General features: G+C 44.9%; 2 protein-coding genes across 7 annotated transcripts in view; both read left to right on the top strand.

The window, feature by feature from the left end:
• PLGRKT (plasminogen receptor with a C-terminal lysine) overlaps window positions 1–24,032 on the top strand; it is a 231,538-nt gene that overhangs the window by 90,861 nt on the left and 116,645 nt on the right. The window lies entirely within an intron of this gene.
• The window catches only part of ERMP1 (endoplasmic reticulum metallopeptidase 1), a 63,933-nt gene that overhangs the window by 9,007 nt on the left and 30,894 nt on the right, over window positions 1–24,032 (top strand). For 5 of the 6 annotated variants that reach the window (XR_008328268.1, XR_008328269.1, XM_053371918.1 and 2 more), the window contains exons 4-13: window positions 2,977–3,082; window positions 5,848–5,994; window positions 9,068–9,160; window positions 9,768–9,980; window positions 11,116–11,333; window positions 13,294–13,468; window positions 14,543–14,733; window positions 16,341–16,493; window positions 18,000–18,202; window positions 18,758–18,873. Coding sequence is in view for 4 of the 6 variants with exons in the window: in XM_053371918.1 (XP_053227893.1) it covers window positions 2,977–3,082; window positions 5,848–5,994; window positions 9,068–9,160; window positions 9,768–9,980; window positions 11,116–11,333; window positions 13,294–13,468; window positions 14,543–14,733; window positions 16,341–16,493; window positions 18,000–18,202; window positions 18,758–18,873 (1,615 nt within the window). In the remaining 2 variants the exon portion in view is untranslated. Of the gene's footprint in view, window positions 1–2,976; window positions 3,083–5,847; window positions 5,995–9,067; window positions 9,161–9,767; window positions 9,981–11,115; window positions 11,334–13,293; window positions 13,469–14,542; window positions 14,734–16,340; window positions 16,494–17,999; window positions 18,207–18,757; window positions 18,874–24,032 lie in introns of all 6 variants that reach the window. The other variant, XM_053371919.1, reaches the window with a different exon arrangement.

The raw sequence follows: 24,032 nt of genomic DNA on the forward strand, positions 1-24,032 counted from the left end.
ACAACTGCATTTCTTTATAATATTGGTTTATATTTTGATTCTGAGGGTCCTCAGAGTGACTTAACAATGTGTATGAAAACAGTGAGATTGGCTCCCACCTGAAGCCAGTCAATGAAAAGAATACAGGACGGCGTTAGCAGCATCAATACATTAAAAAAGTTTCAGAGGAGGGGCAGTAGAAGAAGCGGAGGAAGGGTGAATGCAAGAGCCGCTTACTTTGGGCACTGCCATGTTTTGCAGCAACTCTGGTGTCCTCTACATACTGTTGGCACCATAAACCCCAAATCCTTTCCCAGCAGTTTCGTGTAGAGCAGTGATGTCCAACCGGTCGACCGCAATCGACAGGTAGATTCTTGGGCGATTGCGGGACCCTTATCGATCGCAGGAAGAAAAGTAAAGTATTTTGAATGTTTCTGACCCTTGCCCTCCTCGCTCTGTCCCTACATAGCGTCATAAGGTCAATCTTTTGTAGTCTGCTTCCGACGTCTGTTGGCTTTATTGTTTTGCGCCCATGTTAGTGTTGCAGTTAATTGTTAGCCTCCCCCCCCCCCAAGAAAAGTTGAAAAACTTTAAGATAAAAAATTTGATTTAAGAATTTTGGACATGCTTTGGGCGAAGAAAGGGTAATTAATCTGCCAACTAGAGCCACTGAGGTGCCAAGAGTGACGGGAGGAAGAAAGATGACATCAAAGAATAACATCTAAACTGGTATGTTGGAACGGAACGGAAAGGAGGGGGGATAAAACTTTTTCTGTTTCTACTACGATAATACCTAACAACCCCTGCCCCCCGAAGAACCGTCTACATTATCTATAGCAAGTGAGCTTGGAAAATATAAACAGTGTGGAAATAATAACATTATGTAAAGCCTTTGCTCTTTGAAATACTTGGAAGAAGATAAAAGACTCTCCTGTGACGCTATTTAATCAGGATCCGCCATTATGAGACAGACTGAGTTGCAGAGATTAATAGTCATAGGGAGAGGCGAGCTCTTACTTTGTTATTATAGCTGTATTGCAAGTCCGATTTGGCAAACCTCTGGAAAGACTAATGTTTGGTGCAACCTGTCTGAGAAAATTAATGAGCAAACGCCTAGACTTTATTTCATCGGTACTGAGAGAAGATGGCGTCTGCTACCAGAGAAGGTCTTTTGGATTGATTCAGCATAAATACCAGCGTGTGAGGACATACTGCAAATAAAAGACTTACCAGTTGCAAAAAAAAAAAAAGAGGAGAGTCATACAAAGTTCACACAGAAGCATATTATTGTTCACTTCAACTCGCCTGTGGGAACAGCTCAGAGGCTATGAAAGAAAGAAGGATAACAGCAGGAAGTTTTAAAGAAGGAACTATTGGAAACTCAAGGCAGTAGAACCATAAGATGATTGGACCCCACTGAACTTGAAGCATGGGAAGCCCCAACAAAAATTTATAATTTGGCAAAATATTTGGACTTTATGATATGTATGTGTATAATTTGGAATATTTAATGTGATTTGATTGGATTGTTAAAATGGAAAACTTAATAAAAATTATTTTAAAAGAAAAGTTGAAAAACTTTGGCCTTCCCCCCCTTAAAAAAGCTCAACAATTAATGCCTCCCTAAAAAAAGCTCAGGAACTCCTTTGGCCTTTCTCCCCTAAAGAAAGCTCAACAATTCTGGCCTTTCCCTCCCAAAAAATCTCAACAACATTGGCCTTTCCCCCTAAAAAAAGCTCATGAACTCTGGGCAATCTTCGCCTTCCACACCCCCACACACCCTACGCACGCTCCTCTGTGCCTGGTATAGAGCTTGAAAAGCTGCAAGGACTATGGCACTGCAATCTTGAGGGAAGGCACTGTTTTGCTTGTTACTGTGTGCCGTGGGTGACTTTTGGGCAGGATAAAACGTTTTAAGTAAATACCGTACTTTTCCGTCTAGCAAGACGCCCCCTATTTTGGGGGGCTCAAATTTAAGAAATTGGAGGGGATTACCCAGGGTTGTTGAGCTTTTTTAAGGGGGGGTTGCCAAAAATCGCTCACCCACACGGGTCACAAAATCCGCCTCCCGTCTGTCCCGTTGCCCGCAGAAGCTGCCAATCGCCCGCCCAACTGCTGGAGCGTCGGCCAATCAACACCACCCATTGACGCAGCAACCAATAACACACCCAGTAGCCTCCGCAGCAACCAATCAAACGTCCACCCTATGCACTACCCATGTATAAGACGACCCCCACTTTTTTGCATGGTTTTTAGAGGAAAAAACATAGTCTTATACACGGAAAAGTACTGTAAGTCTCCCAGTGCCTCCTTTTTGACACCCAACCTCCATGAGTAATCAGAGCTACCGATCAATTGATGCATAAATTGTGTATCCAGTACCCGTCTCCTTTAGCTGACCCAAAAGACTACTGTGATCAATAATATTCAAAGTGGCTGAGAGTTGTAGCAGAACTGAAAGGGACACAGGTTTCCTGTCCAGTACCCAGGATTGACCACCCAACCAGGGCAACCAAAGCAGTTTCTGTCCCCAAACAAGGCTGAATTGAGGCAGATTGAAATGGATCCAGCTATTGATGTTGTGCTCTAAAGGCTTGAGCATTCCTAGGACCTAGCTATAGAGCTGAAAATAGAATGTTTTAAGTGTGTTTTAAGTGCACATTGTACAAACGTGACACTAGATGGTGAGCTTATGGCAAATTCAAACTATTTTTCAAAACGCTTAAAGCATTTTCAATGCGAGGCCAAAATTTGATGCCCCCCCAGCCCCCTTGCTGCCTTCAAAAGAAAGCTCCAGCAGCCAATGGGAATGCACAGAAGCCCCGTCGGACATTTTGCAGTTTAACTAGTTCTGTGCTCTTGCGACAAGTTATTTCCTTGCCTTACAACACTGTCTCCTAACGTTTTGTGAGAACCAGAATTGCTTTTGTGTGATGAGACGCTGATTCAAATGTTTTGCCATGTTTGACCTCTCTTGTTTTTTCTTGTTTCATCAAGGCTAGTCATGGCTTCATTACTCAGCACCCCTGGGCTAAATCAGTTAGAGCATTTATTAATCTGGAGGCTGCTGGAGTAGGAGGGAAAGAACTTGTGTTTCAGACAGGTAAGAGGCTTAATATCCCCTATCATGTATCCCCTATCATGCTTTTTTTTTAATAAAACAAACAAATCCAAAACAAAACTCTACTCGAATACAACTGATGCAGAATCCATTGTTGTTATTATTAAGTTTAAAATGTTATCATATAGTTGAACTTTCATCGTGGCTCTGGCGAAAGCAAACAGGTGTAAAATTAAAGGTGCGGAAATCAGGTTTTTCCCCCACAGTCAGAAGTTATCCTTCTTCTTAAGTCATCTGATCTGATATTCAGAGAAGGTTAATATTAAACCGTTCAGCCCCTTGATGTTCCAGCTAGCATTTAAACTGGTTTGGCAACTCTAGATGTGCCAAAATTTCTGTATTAAACGGGAACATGTTTGAAAGATCAGCAAAAGTGAATGAATTTCTTACATAAGGCCTGTGTAAAATGGCAGAAATCGAGGCTGGATCAAGACGCGTTTCGGTTTAAAGTGTTGTAAATTTAAACAGGGAAAACAGGTAGAGAAAAACCGGGACTCCACGTTGTCACCTGGTGGCACAATATTATCTCGCACATACAACGCATATAAATTGCTTTATCTTTACCCGTCTAAACACCTGTCTAAACACCGTCTAAACAAGTTCTATTCAGTTTGTATCCCCTCCTCCCCCTTTCTGGTATAGCAGGAATCTACTCCTACACAGTAGATAAACCTGCAGTTACAGTTTTGCTCTGTTTTGTGTATGCTTCTGCCTCGGGGTGATTACAAGAAGTTTAAGTATCTAAGCAGCAACCTCTGCACATGCTTAACTTTTTTCTGAGTCTCACTAATAATCTCTGTATCTTTCACTGCAATTTCAAGTATTCTCTTCTCCTGCATTATTACAAGAACAATGTAGGAGGCATATTTACCAGGAGCAATTTGGTTTGGGAAGTTTGCCCGTGTTCCAGTATGTTAATATTTATTGCTATTCTTGCAAACACTGACTCAAAGAATGACACAAATAGAATTCTAGACACTAGAAATGAGTTCATCTTTCCTTCTCTGCTATTGGATTATTTTATATTGATTGAATTGTTTTTATTGTTTGTTTGTTTGTTTGTTTGTTTGTTTGTTTGTTTGAATGGATGTATGATTGCTGACTGAATACTGCTGTTTATTTTTATTATTACTGTTTCAGCTGACCTTGTAAAGTGCTCTGGGGAAGGTTTTTATGGAGAGAGAGAAAAAAAATAGTCAATTTATCAAAACATTGCTCCCATCAGGCAATGAAACAAAGGAGCAAGTAGTTCGTTCAGAAGTACTTTTGCCTGTGTTTTTAGTTCCAGTATTGCTATGAATGCAAATATCCCTGAAATTTGGATTACAAGGAAACAATTTGAGCATCGATACAGTTCACAGTTGATGGGGGGTGTAGCTAAAGGGATTGGGTTCAGTGCAGCCCCTTTTTCAAATAGCAGGACCTGGGGCTGCCTTGGGAGGATATCAGTTTAATAAAATAAAAATGAATAAATAAAATGTTTATGGAAGAGGTTGAGATCCAGTGGAAGCTTCTATGCATTTCCCATCTCCATCTGTTCCCAACTGTCTCCCAACCCTCTGAAGCAGAATTTTTTGGGGAAGCACAAAGGAGCTACAATGGGAAGTATCAGTTGTTCGACCCTTCCTCAAGCTCAAAGGTCTTTGGGCCCAGCACAATTTACTTCCTGTAAATCCAAATATGGGGAATATTTGTATTTGCCTGTAGCTATACTGGAACTAGGGACGCGGGTTGCGCTGTGGGTTAAACCACAGAGCCTAGGACTTGCTGATCAGAAGGTCGGCGGTTCGAATCCCCGCGACGGGGAGAGCTCCCATTGCTCAGTCCCTGCTCCTGCCAACCTAGCAGTTCGAAAGCATGTCAAAGTTCAAGTAGATAAATAGGTACCGCTCCGGCGAGAAGCTAAATGGCGTTTCCGTGAGCTGCTCTGGTTCACCAGAAGTGGCTTGGTCATGCTGGCCACATGACCTGGAGGCTGTACGCCGGCTCCCTCAGCCAGTAAAGCGAGATGAGCGCCGCAACCCCAGAGTCGGCCATGACTGGACCTAATGGTCAGGGGTCCCTTTACCTTTACCTTTATACTGGAACTAAAAACACAGGGGTCATCAACGCAGTTTCTTGCTCTGCATAATAACCCCCACCTTACAGTTTCAACATTAAGGTAAGTAAAGGAGGTCCATGAAGGAAAGGTTTCCTGTCCCTGATTCCCCTGAGCACCTGGCTGTGTCCTCTGAAGACCTTCTCTGGATAATCATCATCATCACCATCATTATTTATTATTTATACCCTGGACATCTGGCTGAGTTTCCCCAGCCACTCTGGGCGGCTCCCAACAGAGGACTAAAAACAGAATAAAACTTCAAACATTAAAAACTTCTCTAAACAGGACTGCCTTCAGATGTCTTCTAAAAGTCAGATAGTTGTTTATTTCCTTGACATCTGGCGGGAGGACATTCCACAGGGCAGGCGCCACCACCGAGAAGGCCCTCTGCCTGGTTCCCTGTAACTTCACTTCTCGCAGTGAGGGAACCGCCAGAAGGCCCTCGGAGTTAGACCTCAGTGTCTGGGCTGAACATTGGGGTGGAGATGCTACTGAGCAGTATGGGATTGAGAGGTCCAGGCAAATAAATGTAGTTGTATGAGTCAAGCCTGTGTCTTTGTGATAGGGCAAGCTACAGATCAAATACAGAGCGCAAATTTAAAAACAGGCAATTCTTCATTTTGCAATTCTTTCCTAATTATTCCAGGACCTGAAAACCCCTGGCTGGTGCAAGCATATATCTCTGCTGCAAAGCACCCTTTTGGTTGTGTTGTGGCTCAGGAAGTGTTTCAGAGTGGCATTATCCCTGCAGAAACAGATTTCCGCATTTACAGAGATTTCGGCAACATTCCAGGTAAGTTGCTTAACCGTTTGGTTGGGCCATTATTTCTGCTTCCTTGTGTGTGCAGGAGAATGAAAGAAAGAAGGTAGAAAAAGATGGTTCTCTTGTGTGAGCCGTGCAGACAGAAACGTGTGATCTGGAGCGTTAGGGCGCAGGCTTAGCCATCCAGCGCTGGAAAGAATTTCAGGCATTTCTTTCCTGGGGCAATATAACTAATGGCAAAGGGGCACAGGGTGCACAGATTTCGAACCAACAGCAATAAACTGCAACCTGAAAGCACTTAGACTCTTGATCTTGTTCCAGGACAATCCAGACCCCATCAGGGCAGTGGTGAGGTGTGATTCTGTACCAGAGCTGCTGCTATATCCAGAACCCTGTTGCTCGCACCAACCAGAGTGGAAGGCAGGGAGACAGACATCAGTCAAATAATGACAGTGGGGTCAACTCTGGCTCTAGTGGCTCTGCCACGGGGGACAGAAAAGCTGGTGCCTCGCTGCAGGCAGAGGCTGGCAGAGCTGGGCAGAAGAACACCATCCAGTCAAGGCTCCCCCCTTCAGTTTAATAATAATAATAATAATAATAATAATAATAATAATAATAAAAAATTATTTGTACCCCACCCATCTGGCTGGGTTTCCCCAGCCACTCTGGGCGGCTTTCAACAAAGATTAAAAATACATTGAAATGTCACACATTAAAAACTTCCCTGAACAGGGCTGCCTTCAGATGTCTTCTAAATGTCAGGCAGTTGTTTATTTCTTTGACATCTGGTGGGAGGGCGTTCCACAGGGCGGGTGCCACTACCGAGAAGGCCCTCTGCCTGGTTCCCTGTAGCTTTGCTTCCCGCAGTGAGGGAACCGCCAGAAGGCCCTTGGCGCTGGACCTCAGCCTCCGGGTAGAACGATGGGGGTGGAGATGCTTCTTCAGGTATATCGCTGTATCGTCAAAACTGGTTTGACGTCCATATCATGATATCAGTTTCTTAATTTTTGACCTGGCAATATATTGCAAATTATGGTGCATGTGTGCTATGCAAAAATCACAATGCAGGGAAAACCGCAAAGCCAGCCAAGGCTTCTCTCGATTCCTGCAGCCCCTGTTGACTCTGCTGGCTCAGCTCTCCCCTGCCTCTTGCAGGGGGGTAGCGAATCACCAGAGCAGGCAGGGGCAAATCACGAGATGGGAAAAAACGTGAAGCTATCCCAATCTTATTTCAGACATTGTGATATATTGGTATACAGTGGTACCTCGGGTTACATATGCTTCAGGTTACAGACGCTTCAGGTTACAGACTCCACTAACCCAGAAATAGTACCTCGGGTTAAGAACTTTGCTTCAGGAGAGAACAGAAATTGTGCGGCGGCAGCAGTGGGAGGCCCCATTAGCTAAAGTGGTACCTCAGGTTAAGAACGGTTTCAGGTTAAGAACGGACCTCCAGAACGAATTAAGTTCTTAACCTGAGGTAGCACTGTATTGTGATGTCTAGCTGGTGGTATATTGCGATGCTGAAAACCAGCTATCGCCCAGCCCTAGTTGCAAACCGTAGCAGCGTGTTATCTGTTATGACTAGAACTTCTGTCTAGAAGTAATTAACAGCACTCTAAAATAAAAGTGGAGTGGTTGGTCTTAAATACAGTGGCACCTGTGGTTAAGAACTTAATTCGTTCTGGAGGTCCGTTCTTAACCTGAAACTGTTCTTAACCTGAAGCACCACTTTAGCTAATCGGGCCTCCCGCCGTGCCGCCGGAGCATGATTTCTATTCTCATCCTGAAGCAAAGTTCTTAACCTGAGGTAATATTTCTGGGTTAGCGGAGTCTGTAACCTGAAACATCTGTAACCTGAAGCGTCTGTAACCCAAGTACCACTGTACTTGAAGCCTGCAGCTGCCTGGTAGCATTTCGGTTTACCAAACTTCCCCCAATGTGACAAGCGTCACAGTGAACTTGGCTAATCCAATGGCACTTGGGGGGGCGGGTCACGGGGTTCGTGATGGCGTCATAGTAGTGATTTGGGAAGCCAAGAGGACTCTGTGCCCCTTCACTGCTTCAGTGATTTCCCGGGCACCACGATTCAGTGATTCAGGCATCACTGAATGGGCTGGGCTTGCTGATAACCTTTGTCACTTTGAGAACATTTTAGTAAATTGTGGCAGGTGGGTTCAGCCTTTGTCGGCAGCACACCACAGTTTGGTGCTGTCATTGCCTGTCTGGGGTTTTTTTTTTAGGGGGGGGGACCACTGGATTGTGGAGGTCTCTTGGACTTCTGCCACAAAATCTGGAGCTACTACACCACTGGTTAAGCAAAGCAGTTTACATTTGCTCTATGCAAAATACGTGAAAGAAACAAAACAAAAATCTCTGTTGGGCAATTTCCACCTTGTGTATTAAATTATATCAAAATAAAGGCAAGGTGCTATTGCAGGAAACAGTTTCTGCTTGGTCATTAATGCTGCAAAACCATCCAAAAAAATGTTCAGTTCCTCCATAAACATAGCAAATCTGAAGAAATAGGTTGGGGGTGAAGGTTAACTGAAGCTTAAATAAACACACTAGAAAAGAGCTTTGGCCTGCCCTGTAGTAGTAGTAGTAGTAGTAGTAATAATAATAATAATAATAATAATAATTTATTTATATCCCGCCCTCCCCAGCCAGAGCCAGGCTCAGAGCCAGGCTAACAACAGTAAAGGTAGCACAGTTTACATAAAATCACAATCAATTAATTGAAATACATTCTAAAATCAATTCAGAACTAGAACTAGTTATGAACTAGAACTTTTCCGGGGGGGGGGGGGGCTTGCAAAAGAGACTCATTTTGTCCCAAGTTGTTTCATTTGTTGCTTATTTTGTTATTGATCAGACACAACAGGAAACTCTGACTTAATTCAGACGGTGATCTCTGTGCTGGGCATAGGAGAAATGAAGAGGGGAGGCTGGAGGTCACGGATGAACATGCAAATTTGCACTTGGGGAAAGAGATGGGTATATAAGCAATTCATTTCATTTTGTGGAAAGTTATTTGGTTTAGTCAAATAACACCTTGGCTATTTTTTAGTTTGATCACATTACCATTAAATTATATCGACAGGGATAGACCTGGCTTTCATTGAAAATGGTTACATCTACCACACGAAGTACGACACAGCAGACCGAATTCTGACAGATTCTATTCAGAGAGCAGGTTGGTCCTCCGAGTTAATCAGGGATTTTATAGCAATTTAAATCAAAACATTGCTTTGCACGCTGGTTGTTACAACTCAAAGCCACAGGCATGCTTTAGTATTCCAAAGAAATCAAACCTGTGGGGAAGGAAATCCAAAATATCATTGGGGTGGGTGGGAATTAATTGACTCTATGAATTGGGCGGCCTACACTACTTGGATTGTATACTTTAATCAGTGAAGGCAATTTATAGATTTTACACCCCAATTTTACATACTTTTAGCTATCTCCTGGTTACGCCTTCATCTGCTTTCTTTTATCATTCTTGGCATTGAGTTTCAGTTGGAGAATTATTTTTCCTTTTTGCCTTAGTTTGCTCTACATTTTAGAGAAAATACATAGCGTTTTAGTTTAAGAGTTTCAGTTTGTAATGTTCTTATAGAATGCTTGCATAAAGTCCGGTTATAGGGTCACTTTCCTTTGTTTTTTGTTTTTATTCCTTTTGATCATAAAGTTCTAATTCCTATTTTGTTTTGTAATGCCACGTGTGGAATTTTATGTGAAAACAATGGGGGGGGAGGGGAGAGAGACGAATTCTAAATATATGTTCATATTTTTTTCCAAAGGTGACAATATTTTGGGTGTGCTAAAGTACTTAGCGGAGTCGGACAAACTGGCCAAATCTCATGAATATCGACATGGAAATGTTGTCTTCTTTGACGTCTTTGGCATGTTCGTTATGTCCTACCCAGCTCGTGTCGGCTCCATTATGAACTATATCGTTACAGCCGTTGCGTTTCTTTATCTGGGGAGAAAAACATTGCAACTTAGAAAAAGAGGTACTGGTTATAATTCCATTTATGAACAGGCAAACGGGCCCTTTGCATGATTATAGCTTTCTCTTAAGCCTTTATTTACCATTTTATTTATTTCCCAGCTTTCCCCCAAGGAGCTCAAGGTCCTATACACACTCCACCCCCCCTCTATTCTGTCCTTGCAACAATCTTGTGAGGTAGGTTAGACTAAGGTGGAATCTAGACACATAAAAAAAAAGGCCATGAAAATGTTTCTTTAAAAAAAGTTTCGGGAAATGTATGGAATTTGACATAGCTCGCCATCGCCTCCTAGTGTCACATTTGTATATTGCACTTTACAACACTCTTAAAGCATTTTATTTGCAGCTGTGTAGCTGAGTCCTAGGGACGCGGGTGGTAAAAGCCTCAGTGCCTAGGACTTGCCGATTGAAAGGTCAGCGGTTTGAATCCCCGCAGCGGGGTGCGCTCCCGTTGCTCGGTCCCAGCGCCTGCCAACCTAGCAGTTCGAAAGCACCCCCGGGTGCAAGTAGATAAATAGGGGCCGCTTACTGGCGGGAAGGTAAACGGCGTTTCCGTGTGCTGCGCTGGCTCGCCAGATGCAGCTTTGTCACGCTGGCCACGTGACCCGGAAGTGTCTCCGGACAGCGCTGGCTCCCGGCCTCTTAAGTGAGATGGGCGCACAACCCTAGAGTCGGACACGACTGGCCCATAAAGGCAGGGGTACCTTTACCTTTACCTTTACCTAGCTGAGTCCTAAGAGGCAGTGAGTAGCTCAAGGTCACCCAGCAGGCTTCATGGCTGAGTGGAGATTCAACTCCCTGGACTCCCATCTCCTATCACTACCCCAAATTGGCTTTTAGTTTTCGTTGCTGCGCTTAACGCACTTTACCAAGAAAGCTGCTAACAAGTTTTAAACTGCAGGAGGTGGAGGGGATGCACTAAAGAGAGAGCATCAGACACGTGTTGGCCTCATTTGAAAAGGCAACCAATACACCTTGGCTGAGATCCAATTGAGGCCTGGCCATTTACCACCCAGTTCTGAAAAGAGAGGTATCATTGTTCCTTTGGTTATGTGTGCCTAGTTTGGATCCTGTAGCCTTAGCAGTTCCAGCTAGAAGAAACGTATTGATCTGGGCTTCATGTCTTTCTCTTCCTGCAGTGAGTTATCTGAAGGAACTTGCCATCGCCTTTGGCTTCTCAGTCCTCAGTTGGCTTGCTGTCTTGATTGGCGTCCTTATCATAGCCGTGTTCATCTCTCTCCTCGGACGCTCCCTTTTCTGGTACACCCACTTCCATGCCTCTGTTCTTCTGTATGGAACTGCAGCTGTGGCTGGACTGATTCTCTTGCATACATTAGCCAAGACATTCTATTACAAAGTAAGTGTGGCATGCAAAAATGTAGGACTTGAAATAATAGCAGTTCTCTGGTTTTCCTTTAATTATAAACATACAGTGGTACCTCAGGTTACAGATGCTTCAGGTTACAGACACTTCAGAATACAGACTCCACTAACCCAGAAATATTACCTCAGGTTAAGAACTTTGCTTCAGGATGAGAACAGAAATCGTGCGGTGGCGACGCAGCGGCAGCAGAAGGCCCCATTAGCTAAAGTGGTGCTTCAGGTTAAGAACAGTTTCAGGTTAAGAACGGACCTCCGGAATGAATTAAGTTCTTAACCCGAGGTACCACTGTATAGGCCTAAATCCAGCACAGAGTTAGGCGAACTTAATCCCATTGAAACATGAGTTTGACCAAACTTCGGGAGGCAGTGGAAGACAGGAGTGCCTGGCGTGCTCTGGTCCATGGGGTCACGAAGAGTCAGACACGACTAAATGACTAAACAACAACAAATCCCATTGAAACCAAGGGATTTAAGCCTGCCTAACTGTGTGTTGGATTTAGTCACAAGACTGCCTCATTCTGACTTAGTCTGATGGTCCGTCTAATCCATTATTTCCCACCGACTGGCAGCAGTTCTGCGGGGTCTTTGGCAGTAGTTGTTCCCATCACCTGCTACCTGTTTCTTTTCATTGGAGATTCTGCATGTGCTGCCCTGCTGAGCTGTGCCCCTTCCCTTAAATTGGGCACAGATGTAAAGGTAAAGGGACCCGTGACCATTAGGTCCAGTCATGACTGACTCTGGGGTTGCGGTGCTCAACTCGCTATATTGGCCTCGCTATACAGCTTCCGGGTCATGTGGCCAGCATGAATAAGCCGCTTCTGGCGAACCAGAGCAGCGCATGGAAATGCCATTTATCTACTTGCACTTTGACGTGCTTTCGAACTGCTAGGTTGGCAGGAGCAGGGACCGAGCAACAGGAGCTCACCCCGTCGCGGGGATTCGAACCGCCGACCTTCTGATCGGCAAGTCCTAGGCTCTGTGGTTTAACCCACAGCGTCACCCGCGTCCCACAGATGCAAAACTCATAGCTTAATTCTGTCGGCTGCGCACTGGACTGCTTTCTTCTCCAGGTTGCAAGATTCGGGAGCCAAGTTCCTTTCTGTCTCCTCTTACACAGATTCAGCAATCGGCCTAATAATTGTTGATCCAGAAACTCCAGGTTTGGCATGCTGCCTCATGTGGGTGGGTGGGTATGAGAGAAACCACAGGCAGTGCGTTGGCCGGAGAAGCTCTGTGTTATAGGCACCATTCATTCTGAAGTGGGGGAGTAAATCTAATTATGCCGTTCCAGTCTGGCTGTGTTGGGTAATGTATTAAATGAATTAGAGCCAGTTACTGTTCATAGAATAACAACTTTGGCAATTGTGCAAAAATAAATAAAGATGTTATAAATTGCAACAAATGGGCTGTGCCCTTCATTCCCCTAGCTCAGGAATTCAAGCTTTATATTGGTGGTGTCTGGGGCAGCAGTCTTAATCACATTCTTTCAATTTTACATTAAAACAAGCATTTTGGCTTGCTAGGTGGAACAGTCCCCCCCTTTCGTCTTCTTGCATGCTGTTCTGGGAGTTCTCCTGGCCCCGCCCCCCAAAAAGATTTTTTTGAGTGTGTGTGTCAGAAAAAATTAGTCTTTTGCAATTGGACGTCCTTGAGCTTGAGACTGTTGAATCCTGCCCTGTGTAACACAGCACATTTCTCTAGGCTGTATAAGTGCAATTAAGAAGTGCATTAAGAAAAACACAGGAGGTGGTTATCCACTTACCTGAGAACAAGCTCCTTTGAACGTGGTGGGACTTGACTTTTAAGCAAATATGCACAGAACTGCTCTGCCAGTCTGCTTCTTAAGAAACTTGGAACGTTTGTTGCTGACATTTCATAATGCACAGACATTTAAATTTGCCTCTCTTTTCTGTCTGCTTGTTTTGTTTTCCCAGAATACAAGCGAACAGTTCCTGGGAGAGCTCTTCTTTGATGTTCCAGTTGTTTTTTGGTCAGTTATGTTGGCTTTGCTTACTTACCTAGGACATTCCTCAGCATTTGTCAGTGCAATATGGATTGTGTTTCCGCTGCTCACAAAATTAATGACCTATAAGGAACTGAAAGAAAAAGGTATGGTGATGGTGATACCTCTGAGACTTGTCTTTGAGAGTTCTTGTAAGGATTGCAAAAAGATAATATTTGCAAAGAACTTAAGGGTGTTCCTATATAAATTATTATGACTTTCTATGGCAGAAATTCTAGTGGAAATGTTCACAGCTGGGGAATAGTAATAGTAATGATAATAATAATAATAATACCCCAGCCACTCTGGGTGGCTTCCAACGCATACAAGAACAAAATAAAACATCAAACATTAATAGCAACAATCTTGCAAAAAGCTTCTGCTAGTGCAACTTGTTGTGCAAATTATCTGCAAATTCACTTAGGCAGACATAAGTAATTATGCCCAAACCTCACAATCTACTCCGCAGATTCAGACACCCAAAGAGCCAGAGTTTGCCTGTTTCCTTACTTGGTGTTCTTCACTGGCCGATGGCAGCCATTTTTGGACCGAAATCACAGGGGGGGCGGCGGCGAGCAAGACTGGATGAATCGGAGAGCAGGAGAGATTGGACAGATCAGTCTTTCCTTCATCTCTCTTGCTGGTTGGCTTCAGCCATTTTAGGAAGAAACCATGGCAGGAGGGGGAGGGAACTCGGTGGGATTCGTGGACTTGTTGCGTGAATGCTTGCTTAACGGACTATTTCCTGGGAACGCTTTGTGGGTGGACTTTTGTATATTTAATTTCATATTCATCATGCTTGCCCATGCTTGCACAGCAGCCCTGGTGTTAGTGGTGAAAGAACATTAAATCTGAAGAAAGGTCTAGAATTCTATATAAAATATAAAATAAATAAAATTTTATTATTATTAAGGCACAGTCTGACCCCCTCCTTTGGTAAACTTCACAGAATGGTTGCCCAATGTTTGCCATTAATTTGATTTTGAATTGATTTTAAAATGAATTGATTTTAGAATGCTGTGTTACTTTTATTGTTGTTAGCCGCTCTGAGCCCGGCTTCAGCTGGGGAGGGCAGGATATAAATAATTATTATTATTATTATTATTATTATTATTATTATTATTATTATTATTATTATATTGCCAGCTACTTCTTCTCTCCCCCCTCCTCTCTCAATGTAGGTGCCACAATGAAGTTTCTAGCAGTTTACCTCCTGGGAATGTTTATTCCACATGTCTATTCGTTATACCTCAACTGGATTATATTTGAAATGTTAATTCCCATCTTGGGACGCATTGGTTCAGAAATTCCACCCGATGTCGTCGTGGCTGCTTTTATCGTTTTGGCGACGATATTTCTGTCTTCCTACTTTGTAAGAATGCTTTCAGAAATATTTTGTGTTCTACAAGTTCAGCTGATTCACAGTGCGGTCCTAGGCATGCCTTCTCGGAAGCAAGTCTCGTTATATTCATTTGATCTGTAGGTTAAAAAAATGCTGTGACGATTCTTGTGTTTTCAAAAAATAAAAATGCAAATACATGTGGCTTCTTTGCGCATGTGACCATGGATTTTCCGAGACCATTTTTCTCTACATCTTTCTGTTTTAAGCTGTGAAAACTGTAAGGCCCGAGAGCTTGCGCGTGAATTGCAATTTGCCATGGGCTGTGCTTCAATTAGCTGCTTTTTAAGTTTTCCCTCTTGCGAAATAGAGTAATTAACATGTCCACACAAAACAATGTTAGCAGGTTGCTTACGTTCACGAATTTTTGTTTTTTCGGCGGGACGCTGGGAGGTCAGCAAATCTGCTGTTTCTGCTGGAATAGATGCAAATTATGTAGATGAATTAGCGTAATGAATTGTGCCCATTAAGTTATGTGGAAGGGTAAGGAACCATAACCCCAACTTGCAACCCCTGGAAATTCTGCACAGAACCCCTCTAGCATCTTAGATTTCACCAGTCATCGCCAATACAGTGTTACTTCAGGTTACATACGCTTCAGGTTACATACGCTTTAGGTTACAGACTCTGCTAACTCAGAAATCGTGCTTCAGGTTAAGAACTTTGCTTCAGGATGAGAACAGAAATCGTGCTCCGGTGGCGCGGCAGCAGCAGGAGGCCCCATTAGCTAAAGTGATGCTTCAGGTTAAGAACAGTTTCAGGTTAAGAACAGTTTCAGGACCTCCAGAATGAATTAAGTACTTAACCCGAGGTACCACTGTGCTTCTTAACCTGAAGCACTATTTCTGGATTAGCAGAGTCTGTAACCTAAAGCGTATGTAACCTGAAGCGTATGTAACCTGAGGTACCACTGTACTATCTTCACAACTCTTAAGGAGCAGGAACATTTTCTTATATTTTAACAAAAGCTGATATTTTCAGAATGTTTCTTTCTGCTCACTAGTAAATACCATGCTAGTTTGCTCCCTCCTGACCTTACTAAAGGAGAGGTATGAAAGGCCCTGGGTCAGATCTCTGTTTAAATATGATACTTATAAGTCAGATATAGGCAGACCAGATTTCTTTTATTTTCTTTCTGCTGGAACCCCAAAGCCCACTGAACGGAACCAGGTTCCTAGCCTTAGAATTAAGAAACAGGAATGAATTCTGCACATGTGCCCAGCAGTTCATTAATGGTACCACTCCTAGTTTCCCCCCAAGCTTTGTTCATTTGAGCGGCCTAATTTAGAGAGAAAAGCCTTTTTTTGTTAAACAGTTGGGAGCTGATTTTTTTTCTAAATTGCCCAGAGATTTGCCGGTAGATCCCTTTCTCCCATCTGCCTGTCCCCTAAACCATGTGGTCTTTGTCACATCACTGGCCCTCATCCAGATTTGCCACGCAGAGTTGTGCTTGGAAGAAGTCTTTGCGATTAAATAAACCTAAATTTCAAAAGCTTGCAGGCTCACTAGTTGGTTTTTCGGGATGTGTTTTTATAGATGAAGTGTTCTTATCTTTGTTATTTTCTCCTCCTGTTCTCCAGCTTAAATTCATCTACCTTGCCAAAAGTACAAAGATGTCAATAATAACGTTAGCAACTGTTTCTGCAATCATGTTCGTCCTGGTTTGCAGTGGAATCTTCTTCCCGTTCAGTTCAGATTTTGCAAACCCCAGACCAAAGCGAATCTTTCTTCAGGTAAGGAACCGTTTTGATGCTGCAGAGGGCTATCCATGCAGTTGTTAACGAAAGATGTGGTGAATGAGGGAAACTCAGCAAGTCTTTGAAACTGCTGGCTCATAATGCTCTGTGTAGCCACTGAAATGGACCAGAGATAAACACAGGAACCTGGGGGTGATGCTGTAGTGAAACACTTATCTCCCAACCCTTTAAATCTTTTATGTATTTATCATAGCCGTCCATGACTTTTTGTGCAGTTCTGCGTTTGAACTGCAGTAGTTTGAGTTTAGAAACTAACATTTGGTTCCGTTTGAGAACAAGTTGGAATTTCTTCCTTGATATATTCTTCAGAAGTTGATAAATGTACATTTATTGCTCGTTAGAGTCTGAGTAAGTTCCCATTGATCCCCGAAGGGAAAGTATTTATTGACACTTCTCAGACTTAGGTTCTCATGACAGCTAGTCTAGTACGATTCTTTGCAGCTATAGGTCAACCCTGAAGGTTGATTTGTATGTCTTAATTCAATCGTTGGAGTAATAATAATTGTTATTATTTATATCCCACCCATCTGCTGGGTTTCCCCAGCCACTCTGGCCGGCTCCCAACAGAATGTTAATAATAATAATAATAATAATAATAATAATAATAATAATAATAATAATAATATGTGATAAAACATAAAACTTCCCTAAACAGGGCTGCCTTCGGATGTCTTCTAAAAGTCAAATAGTTGCTTATTTCCTTGACATCTGATGGGAGGGCGTTCCACAGGGTGGGTGCCACTACCGAGAAGGCCCTCTGCCTGGTTCCCTGTAACCTCGCTTCCACAGTGAGGGAACTGCCGGAAGGCCCTTGGAGTGATGGGAGTGGAGATGCTCCTTCAGGCATACTGGGCCGAGGCCATTTAGGGCTTTAAAAGTCAGCACCAACACTTGGAATTGTGTTCGGAAATGTACCGGGAGCCAACGTAGGTCTTTCAGGACTGGTGTTATATGGTCTCGGCAGCCGTTCCCAGTCACCAGCCTCGCTGCCGCATTCCGGATTAGTTGTACTTTCCGATATACCTACAGGGCTCTATAGTGTCTCTGGATAAACTCCAAATACATTCTTAGCTGGCCACATTCAGACCCACAGAGCATTCTGTAATGCCCTCTTGCAAAATATTTTGTACGCCACCCAAGTTGGTAGTTGGTTTTCCCTTGAAGATGGAAAGTAAACTCTTGTTTCGCAAAATTGTTGCTTCTGTGGTACCACATGGGCTGTGTACACACTATAAACGTAAAGCACACAGCTTTTCCCAGAGAATCCTGGAAATGGTAGTTTTACCCTGCACAAGAGCTACAATTCCCAGAAACCTCACCAAACTACAGTTCCCAGGATTCTCTGGGGGAAGTCATGTGCTTTAACTGTATGGTGTGTGCAAATCCTTAAGGCTGGTCTTTGTGGGTGGTCATAATAAGTCTGCTGAACAGATAACCTGGATTCAAAATTTTATGCCGAGCCTTTTTGGGTCACTTTTCCAGCACATGAGTCGAAGATTTCATAGCCTGGATGGGCAGCTGGCGAAAAGTGATTCTGGAATATGGATTAATGGGCTTGACTATGGCGGGATATCTCATATCACTCCTCATATACCTGAACTCAACGATTCCATTAGAACAAAATGCGAGGAAGATGCACCTCTCTGTGGATTTCCCTGGATCCTTCCCGTGAACTATTTATTCAAGTTGGTAACATCGTCTCCTCAATGTACTATTGAGAGTGGATGTAATGCTTTTAAAAACAAACAAACAGTGAACTGCTATTTAGGTTAGGTTTACAGTGGTCCCTTGGTTCTCAAACATAATCCGGTCTGGAAGTCAGTTCCAAAACCAAAGCGTTCCAAAACCAAGGCATGCTTTCCCATAGAAAGTAATGGAAAATGGATTAATCCATAAGCTTTTAGGAAAACTTTGGATTTTTTAAAGTAGAATTCTTTTTTCTTTTGGGCACCTGCCAACCAAAACTTAGATTTATTCCAACATGTCTGGTTTTATAAGTTTGTTTTTGTTCTTATATATGATGAAGATAGTCGTTTGGATTTACTTTATGTATTTGTGGCTGGCTCTAAGGCCATAACTTTAGTTTTCAAACCTATCCGTGTTTGACGCTGTGCTATGACCAGTTGTGTCGCGCAGAGTCTTTAAGTTGGACAGATTCAATACCGAGCAGTAATTTAAAGTACTTCAAAAATGCCATTTTGGAGAGTCACATTAATCTTCAACACAACCTTTTCTTGCAGGAAAAATTGGTATCTTCCTGCTCCAGCCATCACTCCCAAGAAACCAGCTCACTTTCAGCTTCTTTCCAAAGAGCGAACGCCGTCAGATTCTACAAAGTTCACCTTTGAAATAACCGGTGAGTTGTGTGTGCTATTGTATTTTTATTTGGTACTTATCATTGGGGAGATTTTCCGGTTTCTGCAGGTGGCAATGCTAGTCTTAAAATACTCAGAGTAAGGCTGCTGACAAACAATTGCCTGTCACTGTCAGCCTGGATAGGTCAGTTGGTTAGAGCGTGGGGCTGATAACGCAGAGGTTGCAGGTTTGGTCCCATATGGACAGCTGCATATTCCTTCATTGCAGGAAGTTGGGACTAGATGATCTATGACCCTAACAGTGCCGTTTCCCAGATACAGGAAATTTTGCATGCCATAGTTGCAGTATGCATGAGAGAGCTTCTGTCTGCAGTAGGCTCTCTATGAAAAGTTATGTCACAATAAATTAGTTGGTCCTTACAGTGCTACAAGACTTTGTCATCTCTGCAGCAAGCAACTAACTAGCTACCTTCTGGCGATTTGTTTAAATTTTTATGCTGCTTTTTAGGCCTTCAAAGCAGCTTGCAGACTAAAGGCAAATAAGTGATAAGAATGCGACAAGTACAAACAGAAGCTCAGTGCACAGTTTTCTATATAAATATAAATATTATAAATATAAATAAATATGTCTATGTCTATGTATGTGTGATGGGATGGTGAGCTGCTTGTGCGTAAAATCCTAGTCCCTCAGAGTTTGGCTAAGTCCACAAACCTCTGTCTCTGACGGAGCTCCTTAAGCATGGCTCCATCAGTCGCTCGTTGAATCGGACAGTGGGCGTTTACGGAACTTCTTCCAGCATAAAAGCTCCTTAACGGAAACGCGTCTTCTGGACTCTCGGCGTGACAGTTTCCGGCGAGGAGTGGGTGTCCCTACAGGAGGTCCTGAAACCTCCCCACTATTTTCGCTCGAAGTGTCTCTGAGCCCTCCCTCCGACTCACTTTCCCTTGGAACTCCACTTCTCCCCCTGCTGGTCCCCTCCTCAGCTGAATGGTCTCTCTCACCCTCCGTGAGCCCTTTCACCTCCTGCGTCTCAGATGGCAGTTCCCTGACATCCACCTCCCCTCCAGGGCCCCCTTCACCCCCTTCCCTCCCCTCCTCTGCGGGAGGCGAGGGAGCAAAACCCCTGAAGGAACCTCCCTCATCTTCCGAAGTTTCGAACACTTCCCTCCACCTCTTGCTGTTTCCGGTTTCCAAGTACTCCTCCTCATCGGAGTCTGTTCCTCCTTCCAACTCCGATTCCCTGAATCCTTCCAGTTCCTCCTCATCGTCGGTGGTGCCAAAGTACTCCCTCCGGAACCTCGCTACTGGCTGAGGTTTCCTGGGGAACCTTTGGTGGAACATTTCGATCAAGATCTCGTCACGGACCTCCTCTGCCGTCACCCAGGTGTTTTCCGACTCCGGTTCCCCTTCCCACGCGACCAAATACTCCACCTGATTACCCTTCCACCTGGAGTCGATGATTTCCGCCACATGGTTGCTGCTTTCCCTTTCTTCTATGGCTGGCCCCCGTGTGGATACCCCTTCACCTTCCCCCCTATATGGTGACAGTAATGACCTGTGGAATACTGGGTGCAGTTTCATGTGGTTCGGTAACCGGAGTCTGAAAGCCACTGGGTTGACCTGTTGGATGACCTCAAATGGTCCCAATCTTTTGGGTCTCAATTTCTTGCAACCCCCCTTGAACGGCAACCCTTGGGTTGATAGCCAGACCTGACTCCCCACCCTAATGGTTTCACCTTCCCTTCTGCTCTTGTCTGCCTCCCTCTTATATTCTTCTTTGGCCCTTTCTAAGTTGAGTTGGAGTTGACGATGGATCGCTTCCATTTCTTCTACAAAATGTTCAGCGGCCGGGACACTCCATCTCTCCCCTCCTCCCCCTGGAAACACCCTGGGGTGGCACCCATAATTAGCCAAAAAGGGGCTCATCCCGGTGGACACATTCTCTGCATTATTGTAAGCAAATTCCGCTAGCGCCAACTTTTCGACCCAATCGTTCTCTCTGTCATTGACATAACACCTCAGGTATTGTTGGAGGATACCGTTTGCCCTCTCCGCCTGCCCATTGGTCTCAGGGTGCCTGGCAGTCGAAAAGTTGACCTCTACGTGCAACAAGCTCATAAGTTTCCTCCAGAATCTGGACGTGAACTGTTTCCCTCTGTCGGAGACCACCCTCAAGGGGGCGCCATGCAGCCTAAAAATATGTTCTACAAACAATTTCACTGTCTCTTCCGCCGTGACTGCATGTGAGCAAGCTACAAAGTGACCCATCTTGGTTAACAGGTCTACTACGACTAGTATGGCGGTTTTCCCCTGGGATTTAGGCAGATCAGTCATAAAATCTATCGATACCGCCTCCCACGGTCGTTCTGGTGTGGGTAACGGTTCTAATAACCCCGCTGGTGCCCGCCTTTCTCCTTTGGCTCTCTGGCATTGGTCACACCTTCTCACATACTCCCGTACATCCTCCCTCACCTTGGGCCACCAAAACTCCCTGGTCACCAACCACATGGTCTTGTGTTGCCCAAAATGCCCCGCTGTGGGATTGTCGTGCAGCTGTTTGAGTACTCTCCCCCTCAATTCCCCTTCGGGTATATATAGTGCCCCTTTGTAATACAATGCCCCGTTTCTTTCTTCAAAACCTCCGGGGTCTTCTCCCTCTCTCCTTAAACCTCTGAGCTTATCCTGGGCGTATTCATCATTTACCGTTCCCTCTACCAGTTCTCTTTGCCCCACCCAGGCCGCCCCACACACCCAGTGGTCCTCTGGGATAATATGTCTCTCTTCAGGCGCTCCCTCCCCCTCCAAATATTCAGGTTTGCGAGAGAGAGCGTCCGCTCTGATGTTTTCTGGACCTGGCACATAGCAGATTTCAAAATGGAATTTGGAGAACTCCTGGGCCCATCTCACTTGTCGTTGGTTGAGCACTCGTGCCGTTCTCCAATACTCCAAATTCTTGTGGTCCGTACACACTTGCACCTTATGCTGTGCGCCAATTAGTAAGTGTCTCCATCTCCGGAACGCTTCGTGAATGGCGAGTAGTTCTCGGTCATATACGGTGTAGTTCCTCTCGGATTTGTTCAGCTTACGCGAAAAGAAGGCACACGGTCTCCATTCCGATTTATTGCTCCCTGGCTGAAGCAGCACCGCCCCCACCGCCCGGTCTGAGGCATCAGTTTCCACTCTCATGGGTTTTTGTAAATCCACATGCAGGAGCTGTTCTTCCGAAGCGAATGCCCTTTTCAATTCCTCAAATGCTTGCTCCGCCTCCGCCGTCCAAACGAATTTCTTCTTGCTGCTTAGACAGTCTGTGATGGGAGCCGTTAAGTGGGCAAAGTTCTTGATGAATTTACGGTAAAAGTTCCCAAACCCTAAGAACCTTTGCACATCCTTTTTCGTTTTCGGTGTCTTCCATTCCAGCACCGCCTGGACCTTGCCTGGATCCATGGCTAATCCCTTGTCTGATAAGCGGTACCCCAGGAATTCCACCTCCTTGGTGTGAAACTGACACTTCTCCAATTTCACCCACAGCTGGTTTGCTTGCAGCTGGCTCAGCACTTCCCTGACATCCTTTACATGCTGCTCCTCATTCTCTGAATATATCAGCACGTCATCGAGGAAGGCCACGCAATTCTTGTAGAGCAAAGGTCCCAGGACATGGTTCATGAGCTATTGAAAACAGGCGGAGCCTGATTGCAATCCGAATGGCATAACGAGATATTCAAAAGCCCCCAAAGGGGTGAACATGGTGGTTTTCCATTCATCCCCTTTCTTTATTCGTATCAGGTTGTATGCCCCTCTCAGGTCCAGTTTCGTGAATATCTTTCCCTTCCTCACCCTGGTCAAAATGTCATCAATCCTGGGCATGGGGAAAGTCACTGGTTCTGACACGGCATTTAGCCGCCGGTAGTCCACTACAAGCCGGGGTTTATCCGTGTTTTTTTTGTCCACAAAAAACACTGGGCTCCCCCCCACCGCTCTGGACTCTCTGATGAAGCCCCCTTCAGGTTTTTATCAATAAACTCCCTTAACTCCTGCATTTCCCTGTCTGACATGGCGTACAGCTTGCCCACGGGGAGCTGGGCCCCAGGGACCAGGTTAATTTGGCAGTCAAAGTCTCTATGCGGTGGTAGTTTATCTGCTTCCCTTTCGCTGAAGACCTTGCTCAGATCAGCGTATTGTTTGGGCACCTTCCCTTTGTCTGCCACTTCCGTCCCTGCTAGAAAGGCTTTTGCCCCTTCTGGCACCTTTCCCTCTCTGCAGTGTTCCAGGCAATGTGCTGACCCAAAGGAGACCACTCTCTGATGCCAGCCCACTAGCGGGTCATGCAACGCTAGCCAGCTCATTCCCAAAATGACGGGAGCCCCTCCCAGGGTGGCCACATTGAACGCTATCCTTTCGGTGTGCCTGGCCACCCTCATAACCATTGGGACGGTCTGTAGGCTAACTTCTCCTCCCAACAGCTCCCTCCCATCGATCGTGGTCACCTGCAGGGGGTTGCTTAAAGGGAGTGTCTGTATCTGGTGTTCAGCTGCAAACTCCTTACTCATAAAATTACAGGAGCTGCCTGAGTCCAACAGCGCCTTTGTCTTTAGTGGGTATCCGTTTGCCAGCTCTAGCAACACCTCTATTACTAGGGCTGGTCTTGGAGGTTCCGGAGTGGGCACTTTTACTGCTCCTTGGCCTGGCTGCAGTGCCCCGACGGTGGCAGCCAGGCGTTGGCTTTTACTGGCTCCTGGACTCCCTCCTCCTTCCCCCCAACAGCTCCCGCCATCCCTTGCCATTCCTTTCTTTGCGGGCAGACTCTGGCAAAGTGACCTGGCTGCTGGCAGAGATAACATTTCTTGGCGCTCTTTCCCTCCTTCTTCCTCCCTTCACTGGGATTTGAAACTGCGCGCGCGCGCGCTGTTCCAACTTCCATCGGCTCTCCTGGCGGGAAACTTGGCTCTGGAATCTCTGGAATGCGGAAATCCCTCCAACGCTCTCCTTTCCCCTCCCGCTTCTCCAAGGCTCTTGCCTCCTGGCGCGCTCCAATGGTCAGCGCTGATTTGGTCAGCTGGTCCATAGACTCCGCCCTGGGCGCCCGGGAAAGTTCGTCTTTCACCGCCGAAGAAAGCCCTTCTTCAAAGAGCATTTGAATGGGTTCCGCCGATAGGTCCCATCCCAATTTATGTATCAACATTGTAAACTCAGTCCAGTACT

Source organism: Podarcis raffonei, chromosome 17 (assembly GCF_027172205.1).
Source record: "Podarcis raffonei isolate rPodRaf1 chromosome 17, rPodRaf1.pri, whole genome shotgun sequence".
NCBI lineage: Eukaryota > Metazoa > Chordata > Lepidosauria > Squamata > Lacertidae > Podarcis > Podarcis raffonei.